General features: G+C 44.9%; 1 protein-coding gene across 3 annotated transcripts in view; it reads left to right on the top strand.

The window, feature by feature from the left end:
- The window catches only part of TTC28 (tetratricopeptide repeat domain 28), a 108942-nt gene that overhangs the window by 48772 nt on the left and 46472 nt on the right, over positions 1 to 13698 (top strand). For all 3 annotated transcript variants that reach the window (XM_054516719.1, XM_036392964.1, XM_036392966.1), the window contains one exon: positions 12540 to 12687. In XM_054516719.1, coding sequence (XP_054372694.1) covers positions 12540 to 12687 — 148 coding nt within the window. The remainder of the gene's footprint in view (positions 1 to 12539; positions 12688 to 13698) is intronic.

Below are 13698 nucleotides of genomic sequence, written 5' to 3'. Positions count from 1 at the left end.
TGGAGCTTTTTCTCCCATTTAAAGCTGTGGGCTGTGATGAAGCTGCTCTCTTGCCATTTCCAGTTGTACTGAGTCACAAATAGGTGACTGCAGGAGCTTTTGTTAGACCCAGTGTGGTGGTTGTCATCTTGCACAGTGGTGTCCTTGACCCGTGGCACCCTGATTGGAAGAATATTGGAGATGTGTGATGAGAAAGAACAGATGCCTTGAAAGATTGTCATATAATGAGAGAAAAGCTTGGAATTATTTACTGAAGTGTTAACAAAGACCTAAAGGATGATGTTCTTGTTTTTCACTTAATTAGGCAATCATTGAATGAAAGACTGCTTAACTGATCTGCAGAAAAAATTGCTGCAGGACAGTGCAGGGACACAGTGACACTGGGGCAGTTGTTGCAGTTGTACCTTTGTTTATGTCTCTTTTTCTATCCCACTGGATACAGACTATCTCAGACCTGCATTTTCTGATGTTCATATGGTCTGTTAGCATGATTGATCTGTGGCTGGCTGTCTTTTTCCTGTTGCATATGCATGAGTGCACACACGTGCTCACTTAAGTGAATTTGATTTCTTCATTCCTTGTCTTTTGCCTTTGTCTGGCATGTTGTCATTTAAATGACCAGTTCTTTCCAGACTCTTGTGTCACTTTTTTTTTTAATGAAACATTTCCCCTGCCTTTTTTAGCACCCAGGTGTTTTCTGACTCTCTGTATCCAGTTAATTACAATCACCAGTGCACAAATCCCACTGTATATGTGATGATACCAAGAGCCTTTGAAAAGTTTGTTCTATCTTACAAGTAATGAATGGACATAATTAATGCCTCAGGAAATTTACTGCAATTTAATCTAGACTCTTTCATTTAAATTACATTTTTAAAAGAAGCACAGAAAAAATTTATTATTGTGAAAGCCAAAAGAATATGTGCAGGTGTAGTTGTATTACATTTAATTTTTTCCCTCTCAAATAATCCAATATATTACAAAATTCCTGTCAGCATAGGTGAAAAGGGGAATTCCTTGGTGACTGCTTGCCTTTTCCACAGGGAAAGCTACAGGCATGCAGCTCTGCTTCTGAATACTGCTCCTTCTTCCTAGGGAGGTGCTCAGGGGAATAGCTCAGCTGGGAAGGATTCCTCTGTCATTTAGAGGATGAACTAGGAGGTAATTACTCATGCTGCCAGGTCAGTCAGTATTGATGAGGGCTGTTTCAGGATATTAGTACGTGGGAAAGTCTTTGATGGTTGAGAATTGATTTAAATCCTACAAGCTTTGTTGTGTGTGACCTGCCTGTGTGCTCATATTATCTAAAGCAGATTTCTAGGAAAGCAGATTGCCCAGACAGATTGAGCTGTGCTCTCTGATCCCATCATGGGTGGTTGGGTGTGGCAACTGTGGAATTCCACTTGGAAATGCAGGGATTTTTACTTGCTGCCATACAGTTATTGATTAAACAGGCTGGGTATGTATTGCTGCACAGGTACCTGCCCAGCAGTGAATGCTAAAAATGTGAAAAAAAAAAAATAGCCCTAAACCAATAAAATCTGAGTGCACATAGCTACCTGGCAAGCTCCAAATGATGTCTGGGCAAAGGCTGTGCAGTGTTCATCCCCTGCTCTGCTGAGCAAGTGGTTTTTAGTGGCACAGAGTGGTTTTTAGTGGCACAGAGCTGCGGCTGGGGGCTTTGAGATGCTACAGACAGGTGAGCCTCTGGATCTGAGCTGGATGAGCCTGAGTCTGGGTGACAGGGTGGCAGATGCCAGCCTGAAGCCAGCACAGGAGAGCTCCCTGGTCTCTTGTGCTGAGGAGCAGCACTGGGGCAAGGTGGTGCTGGGCAGCACTAAAGCAGGTTCAGAACCTGTGGGACCTCATGCACTGGGCATGGTTGAGGGCTCTGCACATTTTTATCTGAGCTTAGTGTTTGGAAGGGTGAGTGGGTTGAGTTTTCATCACCTCTTCCCTCTGGACCCTGTTCTTTAGTGTGTTCAGACCCATTCAAATGTCTTGAAGCGTGCTGTGAGTGAGCAGCTGATGACCCAGTACTGACACGGAGATAAATTATTCAGTGTGTCTTATTTGGGAATTCAAGGCTTCATGATGAAACCTACAAAACTGTATTATGCCTCTGACATTCTGAGATTTCATCACTGTAACTTCAATTATTCACTAAGCCTCTTGTTCTCCTCCTGGCACTCTGACAGGGCTGCAGGCCGGTGGCAAGCAGCAGGCAGTGCTTTCTTCTCTTTGTTTTCCTGCTTGCTCTTGGTACTTGTGGGGGAGACTTGCCTGGTGCTTACTGTATTAAACCTCTCACCCAAAGTTCAAATTTGTACAATTCACAGACAGGGAAGAGTCTACAGCCATCCCCATTGCTGGAGGTTTCTCAGTGAGCTGTAATTATTGTGAGCTTTCTCCTTCCCTAGGGACAGAGTTTTCACTGTGGCTGCATTTACCCTGCACAAATTCCACAGCTGAACAGCCATGACCTGGTTGTCAGAAGATCCTCTGGGAAGTGCCAAAAGAGAGGCCAGTGGAAGAGGAGGATGCAGGAAATGCTTAAGGAAGGGTTTGTCCTCGGGGGCACAGCTGAGGAGGTCTGTGCCAGTGGTGCCTGCCGGATGCTAGAGGTTCTGCCTGTGCCCAGGGGCTCCTGGAGTGGAGCTGTTACCATGGGGTGCTGTGTTGCAGAATGCTGAACAGATCCTCAGTGCCATAAGCATCAAGCTGTTGGTTTTGTAGGGGCAGTTGCTGTGTCTGTTAGTCAGGAGAGAATTAACACACCAGATTCTGCTGCTGAGCAGCTCCAGTGAGCTGGGACTCCCCTCTGCTCTCTGCAGGCTGTGGTCCTGGAGCAGGGCACTGCTTGGTTTTCTCCTCCAGCATTCCTGAACTGTGCCTCTGGAAGTGCAAGATCTCTCTTGGCTTAGCATGTCCCCTCATATTTGTGTTTCTACCACCTGGCACCTGCCTGCATCAGAGTCCAGATGTAGTGATTTCCCATGAGCTGGAAGGAACTGTGACACATCAGACATTTCTCTTTGGTTTTGGTCTCTCTGTAGCTATTTCTGCATGATTTGCAGTTTCTGTACAGCCCTGATAACTTTCTCAGGAGTCCAGGCTTGAGGCAAGCCCTGCCTTGTGAGAATTCCTTCTGCTGAGTGTATCCTAACAGAGCAATGCCCCAGTATCTGCTGTGTGGAAATTTTAGTCTGTGGTGGATAATTTTAGAAAACAGAACTGAAATTAATACTATGAACTCATTGCCTGACGAAGGAGAAATTTTCCTGTGGATGTACAGAAAAATATCTTCATTTCTCCTGGGATTCCTGGGGATGGAAACTCTGAATCAAGGTTGGAGTCACCATACCAAGGCATGCCAAATACTTCAGAACTTAGAATATTTTCTTCCAAGCCAAGACCTTACACAAGTAATGGAGCTCACAGGATATGTGAGAAAGACCAGAGCTTGTCTACATAGACACAGCTTTTGCTTTCTTTGTCATCACTTGAGTAATTTCAGCCAGATGAAGAACGGAGAGAATGTATGAGGAGGGAACAGAGCCTGCCCTTTACTGGCTTGCCCTGGGCACAGAACTTAGGCATGGTTGTCATTAGAAAGCATGCAGCCTCTTAAATTCAGGTATGTTCTGTAATAAAATGCTCTCTCCTGCCCATTCCAGTTATTTGAATTAAGTACAGTTATAACTTAAAGGTTACTTAAAGATAACTTTAAAGGCAAGTTAAAGATGTTGGAATAAGAATTTCCAGGTGATATTGAAGAGACAGAAAGTGCCTCTGCACAGGGGAGCTGCTCATGTCCTCCACAGAGGAAGCCTGCTCCATAGACCCACATTCAGTAAATGGGAATAATAAGAAATTTGGCACTTTTATGGAACTGACACAAATCCAGTGAGTTCAATAGCAATGTTGGAAATGCAGCCAGTACTCCTGCTGTTCTCCTGGCCTGTAGGAATAGAAGCTGCTAACTAGCATTTGGAACCTCTGGTGCCATTTTGTGTATGATAAAGGAAGGTAGATTACATTGTTTTCTGGTAGTCCAGTACAGGCAATGCAGTGTTTTCTGTTCCTAGAGCACAGACCCTTGCTGGCAAGGGAGACTGTATTTTCTTGGGGTTGCAAAGCTGAGAAGAGCTGGGTGCTTGCTGAGCAGGGCAGGGTGCTGCTCTACTGCTGTTTTGTCCCTTTTCTGAAGGCACAAGTGGATCAGTCTGATGGGTTGTTCATCTTGTGGCTGCTGCAAGCAGACATGTGAAAACCCCAGGGATCATGGTGAAAACCAGCTCTTTGTGTTGGTTACCACTGCCTCAAGTTGGTGCTGGTGTGTGTGAGAGGGAAGAGTCCCCAGGTCTTTGCTGTTCTGCCCTCAGTAGGGCTCCATTGTTTGAAGGATTTTGCAGTGTATTAGAAAATGAAAATCGCTATTTTTGGACTTGGCTCTTGCAACCCCACTGAAGAATGACACCTATTCTGGAGTCCATCCAGATACTGTTCTAACAGCAAAACAGAGAAGTGGTAGGGCAACTAAAATAAAGCAGATGTTTAGCAAGGAAATAATTTACAATTGGCCAGTTTGATGGTACCTCTTGACCCTTTCAGGGCTGTTCAATAAAACTAGCAGTTTCCATAGCAACTACTAAATTACTTGGTGCTTCAGAGATCTGTGATAAAGGAGGCGAATCATTGTAGGGAAACATGGTGTTGATGTTTTTCCCCTTTGCATTACAAGAGTAATGATCTGGCAAAACTTGCTAAATGGGACGCCCCTGCTGAAGAATTTTTCCCACGTTCACTTGGGCCAAAGAGATTTATATGTTTAGTACTTTTGCAAATTTGATTTTTCCCCTCTCCCCTGTCATCAGCTTTGTCCTTGGCAGGCGGAGCTGGCAGGGTGAGCCAAGAGGCAGGAGATGTCTGCAGTAGGTGTGTGCTGGGCTTCTCTGTCACAGCCCTGCTGAGCACCAGCTGCTCCTCCAGGGAATATGGAACAACTCCCCACTGCAGGTACTCTGCAGCCCCCACCTGCAGTCACTGCTATCCTGTGCTCAAACTGCTGTGAATTTTATCTTACTGTTGTCTTCTGGGGATTGTACTGCTCAGATTTTTTTTTCTACTTCACCAGTAAGAAAAGATGTAGCTTAAGATCAGGACAGTCTTGAGCATGGACCCATGGAGATGTGTGGTAAGGAAGTAGTTTTGGGGCTTGTTTTCCACAAAGCCCAGTGTAATTCTGGTGGCTCTCAGGGTGTATTTCACTTCTCTTCGAATGTTTGGTTGCATGCAGAGTGTTGCTCTTGTGTAGTCTGTCTGCTGTGTTGGAAGAACTGTGTTAAAATCCTGAAATGCTAGTTTAAAACATTACCCTTCACTCATTCTTGTGAGACACAAATCACCATTTGCTGATCAAACTTTATCTGACTTCCAGCAGTTACAGAGGTTTTGAGTCATTTGGGTGAATTACCTTCACCAAAGTTGTTAAAGGGTTGTTAAATGACCTCTGCTGTATCTTGTTTCAGTGCAGACAAAAGTGCTTCCAAAACAACCCTAAATGCTTTTCAGATTCACAGCAATCAAACAACAGCTAAGACCAGGAGGAGGTAGGATAATTGGGAAGTGCAAGACACAGGGATTTTACAGATGGAGAGTGAAGCCAAGAGGGCCCAGTATTGGGGTCCGTAGTACAGTGCTGAAAGTAAACTAAGCACCAGGTAATAACAGTGTTCAAACCAGCCCTACCTATGCCCCAAGCTTCCCTGAGAAGCCACCTATGGGTGTCAGCTAATCCATTTAGTTTAAGTTTTGTATAACTATGTATTTGTTAAATATCTAATAATATCTTACAAAGACCAGTGTTACTTCTGAGCAGGATGAAAGGTGGCCCATCCTTTCTTCTGCCATTTCTAAAAGAAGCTGTTTAGCCAAAAATTGTGCCAAACTGTCCCTGTCCTCCTTGTGGAGGATCTGTAGCAGATGCTGCAGTGCTGTGCCTGTTGGCCTCAGGCAGAAGAGGCTGGTTCTGTTTTCCTTGTGCTGTACTTGGGCACTGACAGGTTGGTTGTTACTCCTCCAGAGCACTTTCCTCCCTCCACTCATGGCTGGTTCTTGCTGTTAAGTGGTGGTTAAGAGTTGTAGCTGATAAAGACAGGAAGATTGACTGCTGGCACCTGCTGTTAGGGAAGGAGAGGGATGTCTTCTGAAGAGAGGTTCCAGGATGTAGCTGCTGTTCCTAGAGTAAGCCTGAAGCATGTCAGAAAGGAGCAGCAAGGATAAGATCTCTGGAGGAAGCTGAGCTGTTTACTTCAACTAAGTAAACAAAGGCTTGACTCTTTATTTACTGATTAAATTCGATTTATTCCAGGTGGGCAAGTGAGCTGTGCACAGAATCCCATTAGCAGGTAGTGGAAGCACAGTTAATAAGAATGATTAAATGCTCTTTGGATAAAACCAGGCAAGATATTTTGCACACACACCCATCTTGTTTTTCTCTATATTCTCCATGGGTCTTAGAGGAAATTCCCATTTCTAAGTAGTGTAGTTCTGTAAGAGGCATCTTGGAAACAGGTAGAAGATAAAGAAACAAAACTACAGAGACAACAAATCTGTTGTGCTGATTCTCTAGGGCAGGCTGACAGCTGTGGTTCAGGTGTCAGCCAGATGTAGGACTGTGAAGGAAAAGTGTTACCTGGAGTACAACCTTAATTTTGGGAAAGCAGGAATTCAGCTGGTGTGGTCAGCAGCAGTATTTATGCATGTGCTACATGTGTTCTGAATTAAAGTGCAGTCTTCCCTCTCCTCGCATTCCTGAAATCCCACAGCAGAGATTTGTCCGTATTTTTCTCTAAAATTTGGCTGTAAAACAGTTACAAGGGGAGAGGATGGATCCAACCTGGTGCTTGGCCCTGAGAAGCTGTGGCAGCTGTTCACACATCCCTTCCCTTCTGCTGGTCCCTCGCAAGCTCTGCTCAGCCCTGGGCACAGCTGGCATGGGCAGCCCTGAGGGGCACCTCTGACTGCACAAGGGGTGTTCTGCAGACTGAGAACAGGCATTGAATGCATCAGAGATTATTCCTGCTGTTTTTGGCATCTTCTCCTGGTCTGGCAAACCAAGGGAGCATTATGGAAGAAGCATTTTCTGTGTGTTTGCCTTTCCTGCCCCCATGGCTGACTGTCCAGGATCTGAAGCTGACAGCAGCACGAGGGTGGTTGGAGTTTCCTCCCCTGTGTACAATGGCAGCCTTTGTCTAAGACCAAGGTGCTTTTTTTTCACGTTTTCCATGTTTGTTTGACAGGAATTTTCTGCTGCAATTCTTCTGATGCTGTTCCAGTTTTGTTCCTCTGTCTCAGTTATCCAATTAAAGTTGGCCAGCATTGTGCCATGTCCATGAGCCTGTGGGGTGAGGTTTGGTGGCAGAGGGACCAGGTGAGCCTGTCAGGGCAGGGTGGCCTGTGATGGCAGTGGGATTCCTGCAGAAAGGGGGGAGGCACAGGAGCTCCTGAGCAGGGAGGGAGATCCCAAATGTAGAATCTGTTGCTGCATTCCTTGCGGGCAGGACCTTGACTTAGTTTTATTTAGCAAAATCTTGGGGAACTTAAAGATCCTATTCATTATTTACATGCTGTGTAAATAATGTATTTTTGTACAGTCTTTGTACTGTATTTTTATCTTCATTGTATATTTTGTATTAATTATAAACCAGTTACTGTTGCCTGAAACAGTTCTTGCATATTGATGTCAGAAGATTTAATAAAAATTTCAGCTCCCTTCTTGATATTGGCCGTTCAGTAATGACATTTGCATTCTAATCCTGTTTCAGATTGCACAGGGAAATCCAGTATTCAGGATCTAGACAGTTACCTAGATGGGATCTCAAATGATGAGGATCAAAAAAGCTAATAAGCATGTTTATTTGTGCTCCCTGGACACTGCAGCCATCAGTCCAGTGGCAACTCCTAGTAGGACAGACAGAAATTCTCCTTTTACATTAAATGGGCTATAATAAACACAAGTGGAAAATACTGGTGTGTACAGAAACTACGTGGGTCAATAAATTGGGCAGAAAACCTAGGACTTGTGCTTAGAATTTCAGAGAGGGGCTGTGCCTGCCCAGGCAGATGCTGACTGTGCTGTGGCCTGGCCCCCAGAACTGCCCTGTGCTCTTCTTGTGCTCATACAAGTTTGGTAAAATTATATTGAGGGTAGGAAAAGCAGTAAAAAACTTAATTCCAGCCATGAAAACATGGAATGTTCTGAAAAACATGAGGCAAGTGTGCAAAAATGGGTGGGAAAGCCTGAATGGGGAAGGAAGACTTATTCTCCTTTGGGTGCTGTGCTGGGAGCTTTGCCACTTCACCTGGCTGGGTTCTGTCCTGAGGCCAGCAGTGTGAGCAGCATCTGTGTTTTGCATGGCTCAGAAGTCTCAAGTGCCAAATATATTTTGCCAGTTAATTAATTAGAGGAACTTATTTTTGCTTCCAGAATATCAACAGTGCTTTCAAAGGTGTTATGGATAAGAAGTGCTATCTATTCCTTGTCCTCCCTCCTTCCCTTGGCTGTTTGAAATTGGTAACTGGGCAGAAGCTCAGCCTCTTGTGCAGAAGGCTGAGCCCACCTGGCTGTGAGAGCCTGCAGTGGTGTTTGATTCTCAGAGATGTGTGGGAATGCTCACTTAACAGCCTCTCCAACATAGAATCAGGGACTTGATGAGATTGGCTGCTTTGTAGAACTGCTGTGGACTCTTTAATCCTCTTCCCTTCCCAAAGGGCTCCCGCTGGCAAGAGCTGCTCTCTCCCTGTTCTGCAGGCACTGGGTGTGCTGGGCAGAGCTCGGGCTGGAGGGGTGGGTGCAGGTGCTGGGAATCCCTGACATGCTGGGACTCTGGGGGTGGGGACAGCACAGCTGTGTCCATCCTGCTAAAACAAGGACAGGAGAAAATAATTCCCATTGAGGGAGATGCATCTGGTGCCAAATTCCAGCTGAGAATGAGGCTTTCTTCTTGCACAGTGCCTTGTTCCTGGAAAGTGTGGTGCAGAGACTGCAAAAATGAAAGGGATGGTTCCAGCTGTCTGTATTGAGACAATGAGAATGCAGAGAGCCAGGTTAGAAAACACCTGCTGTTTCTGTCTTGTATTTAGTGAAACATTGTCTCTCTCCTTGCTTTAATCTTCTTAAAAGGAATTGATAGTTTTTTCTTATTTGGGATCACTGGAAAATTAATGTAACTGTTACTGTAGAGTGAGCACTGTAGTATCTTCACATAATGTGATTTAAAATTTAAAGCTCTCTCAGCAGGGGAAGGCTCTGTCTGTGTCGGGACCAGGAGCTGCTCCTTGGCTCATTCCTTCAGCTGCAGCTGCTGGCTCCCTGCCTTCCCTTTTCCTCTCCTCTTCCAAAGGGTGATTCTCACCATTTCCTTTTTGCAGACTTTTCCCCTTGCTACAGTGTCTTCATTCCAATGCTAAACTAACTTGTGAGTGCCTCTTGGGGAGGAAATAGGTGATGTGAATGCTTTTTATTTATTTAGTTAAAGGTCCGTGGGGAACACAATGTGCAGAAAGCATTCTCGTGTATGCTGGAAACTGGAAGAGGAAGGAAGGAAGGGTTTTTTGCAGGAGAAAAATAGGCCAAAATTGTACTTTCTGCTATGATTAATAGGGTTCTCTTTTGGGCTTTGAATGTTGTGTTTGTATTCAAATTAAGCAGTTTCCAGGGGCACTTCCAGGAATAGATGTGGGGAGCGATAAAAGCCCTTTCCATAAAGGATGTTCAGAATGTGCGGAACTGAACTGGATGTTTGTGGGTCTTGTCTCCTCCTGTCACCTGGAGCCTGTGTGTCCCCTCCATGTGCAGGGTTCAGGGGATGGGTGTGATGTTTGTGAGGTCCCCAGGACGAGGTGAGAGATGAGAATTTGACTCCAAGTTCTCAGAAGGCTGATTTATTATTCTATTCTATTCTATTCTATTCTATTCTATTCTATTCTATTCTATTCTATTCTATTCTATTCTATTCTATTCTATTCTCATTCTATTCATCATTCCATTCCATTCCATTCATGCTATACTGAAACTATACTAAGAAAGAGAAAGGATACATCAGAAAGCTTCACAAGAATTAATAATAAAAACCAGTGACTCCTCAGAGCCTCGACACAGCTGGACCATGATTGATCATTAAATTAAAACAATTCACATGGAACCAATCAAACATTCACCTGTTGGTAAACAATGTCTAAGCCACATTCCAAAGCAGCAAACACAGGAGCAGCAATCAGATAATTATTGTTTTCATTCCTCTCTGAGGCTTCTCAGCTTCCCAGGAGAAAATCCTGGGCCAAGAGGATTTTTCAGAAAATATCATGGTGACAGATGGGGGTTTCTTATTTGTCAGCATTCAGGATGTGCCAGTGAAGCACAAGGTGCTGAAGATGCCCACATGGAGCTCAGTGCTGGTGGCTGTGTGTCCTTCTGCAGAGCTGAACCGGGCAGGCACGGCTGTCCTGACCAAGCAGCCTTGTGGGCTGCAGAGGTCCCAGTCAGAATCGTGCTGTGTCCAACTCCCTCTCTCATCAGGCAGTAAAGAAAGCAATTAGATGGTAATTCTGCAAAAACAAGACTTAATAGTGTACAGCATGATTTAGGTGACAGTTCACACTCTGCTGGGAGGACTTGTGCTTGGTGGCTGCTGTGTGTTGTTAGTTCTTTGTATTTTCTTTGATTTAAAGCTTCATGCTTGTAATCTAGTTAACAATGAATTGGGTTTCCAGTACAGTGACTTGTTTGGTTCAATAAGAACACATTTATACTAAAGGTTAATGAAAAGCATTTTGCTTTCATTGAATTCATTAAAAGGGGTTCTACAATCAAGACTTACTAATGGAAAAGAGATTAAATATTCATGTCTCTAAATTTCTCACATCATTTCTGATTTTCCTTAATCTCTACCTTCCTGGATTAGAGTCCAAAAGTGCCTGAATGCTCTAACGAGTTCAAAAATTAATTAAAGATTTCTCCTGTTTAAGTAAAAAGACTTCCCAGATGTATACCTAATGTATCCAGATCTCTGTGCTATTATGGACCAAGAGAGAGAGTGATGGAGGTCCTAGCCAAGAGAGCCAATCTCAAGGAGCAGTATTGGTTCTTAAAGCACTTTTAAATAATACAAATAATGCTTTATCCTCTTTATTTTTGCTATTGAAATAGGTTTGAACGAACGCAAAATGCAGCAAAATTTGCATTAGAAACATATTAGCTGGGCATGAAGGTAAAACCTGAGTAACAGGCATCAAAGGTGCTTAAAGATTCAAGACCTTTTTATAACACAGTGTCCAGATGTGTGTGCTACAAATACCTGAATACTTTGTAAATACTGGATTGTGGTTTCTGTGGTCTTTTTCCCCAGTGTCCCCCAGGCAGCTCTGGATACCCTTTGGGCCAGGGCTTTGTCTGTGCTCATTATGTGAGCAGAGTGTGTGTCTGAAGTTCCTGCTTTGTGTGTAGGTTCCTGGTATGCCAATTTGTGCAGATTTGGGAGCTCTGTATGGGAAGGCTTTGCAGCTGCATATTGATGTTGCTGATGCAGAAATTGAGATACATAGTGATAGGAGATACAAGTTACTTTGAAGGTATTGCAGGTTCCCATAAATGGTTTTCTGGAAAATGAAGAAATGAAGAAAAATGGTCTTGTAAACTGTTTCAGAATTATGAGTGTCTTGCTTTAGTCTAAGAAGCTTGTATAGATCAATGTACACATGTGTATGTGTGTGTGGGTTGTATATATAGTGCACTTAGCAAGTGGGGCAGTGCTGGACAGTGGAGAAAGAAGGCTCAGCTCCTGGCTGCATCTTTGTTTTGTTTCATTGCAGCTTGAGCTCTCAGTACATTTTGGGCCCTGCTAGTGCTGGATGTTGATATTGGGCTCATTGGCAAGAGCTGATGAGAGAGGAAGTGAGTTGCTTCTGGTCTGTGTGAGCCGAGACTGGACAGGAGGGTCTTGAGAAAAAGTACTGGTTATAAGTAGTTAAGAACTAGTATTGGGCCAAATGCAAGGGGAAAGCTTTGCCTTACTAGAAGTAACCAACCCTGGTTCCCAAAACAGTTCAGAGGCCTTGCTAAAGCTCAGAAGGTGATCACAATGAAGGGGTCCATGCTGGTGGGGTTCACAGACCGGACTGCAGTGTTGGTGGCAGTGATTGTAACCTCATGACCAGAGGTGCCATGGTGTGGCCTGTTGTCCATCAGCACGAGGTCAGGAGCTGTGTTATTGTTCCTGTTTGTGATGGCTCAGTGATGGGCATTGTCAGGAGCTGTGTTATTGTTCCTGTTTGTGATGGGCATTGCTTTGCCTCTGTCCCTGCAGGAGCTGTGTTATTTGTTCCTGTTTGTGATGGGCATTGCTTTGCCTCTGTCCCTGCAGGAGCTGTGTTATTTGTTCCTGTTTGTGATGGGCATTGCTTTGCCTCTGTCCCTGCAGGAGCTGTGTTATTTGTTCCTGTTTGTGATGGGCATTGCTTTCCCTCTGTTTTTGCAGGCATACTTCCGTCAGGGCGTGGCCCTGCAGTACCTGGGACGCCATGCGGACGCTCTGGCCGCCTTTGCCTCGGGGCTGGCGCAGGATCCCAAGAGCCTGCAGCTCCTGGTGGGCATGGTCGAGGCCGCCATGAAGTCTCCCATGAGAGGTAAGCACATGGGGGTTCTCAGGGTCTCACCTGCTGCTGAGCTAGCCAGAGCTGGGAGTCCCAGAATGGGAGCACAGCAGAACCTGGAGGCCTGAAGGGAAAGATTTCAAGATTTGGCTTCTCTGCCGAGTCAGGAGGATGCCAAGAATGGAGCCTGAAGTTACAGGAGGAACAAAAACTGTCTTTCTGGTTAAGATGGTGATAGCCAGCTTGAGGGGCACTGGAGATGAATCAAACTGGGTTTGTACAGCAGTTCCCATGGAGTCCTTGTTCATTTTTCCCTTCTCCAGTGTCAGTGCAGGCAGAGGTGTGTGCTGCTGTGGCACTGTCTGTGTTGTTACTGGAGCAACTTCCCACAATGTTTAGGTTGGGAGCAGCACATCTGAAATGCCCCAGGCCAGTGTTTGCCCCAGAAGAGCACATCAGCAGCTTTTCTGTGGTACTGCTGTCTCTGAAAACACAGCATTCCAGAAGGCAAAAAGGCTGCTCTGCTAATTTGCTTCTGTTCAAGCAGTGTTTGCAGTCACAGAGACCTTGAAGCCATATGAGCTGTGCAGTGTTTTTCTCTTTCATCGTGTCCCCGTTTCCAAGATTTTTTTCTCTAGAGGAAGGGGGTTGTCTCCTCCTAGCTCTGTGTCTCTTGCAGCCTTTGTGCTGCAATGCCCTAATGCTGCTAGTCAGGAGGGAACATGGCAATTGTCCTCCTCAGCAGATGGTGCTGGGGGCCACAGGGCTTAGGAGCCAAGGAGCACTGAAATGAAAAAATATCCTTGTTGGTATTTGCTTTTTTACAGTGTTTTTCTCCATCCTCCAAAACGAATTCATTGGGAAGTTTCTGGCCTATACAGCAGTTACCTGATGAATGCAATTTGATTTGCTACCCAAAGGTACTAAGGCTGCTGCTTAGAATGCAGGCTACATGGTATTCTGTGGGAGCATCCCCAAATTTGGCAGGATGATCTCTGGCTAACTGCCCTGCAGCTGTGTATCAACTGTGCTCCCTGCTGCAGT

Source organism: Molothrus ater, chromosome 18, assembly GCF_012460135.2.
Source record: "Molothrus ater isolate BHLD 08-10-18 breed brown headed cowbird chromosome 18, BPBGC_Mater_1.1, whole genome shotgun sequence".
Classification (NCBI taxonomy): Eukaryota; Metazoa; Chordata; class Aves; order Passeriformes; family Icteridae; genus Molothrus; species Molothrus ater.
Note: the sequence above shows the minus strand (reverse complement) of the source record. Positions and strands in the feature narration are given on the sequence as shown.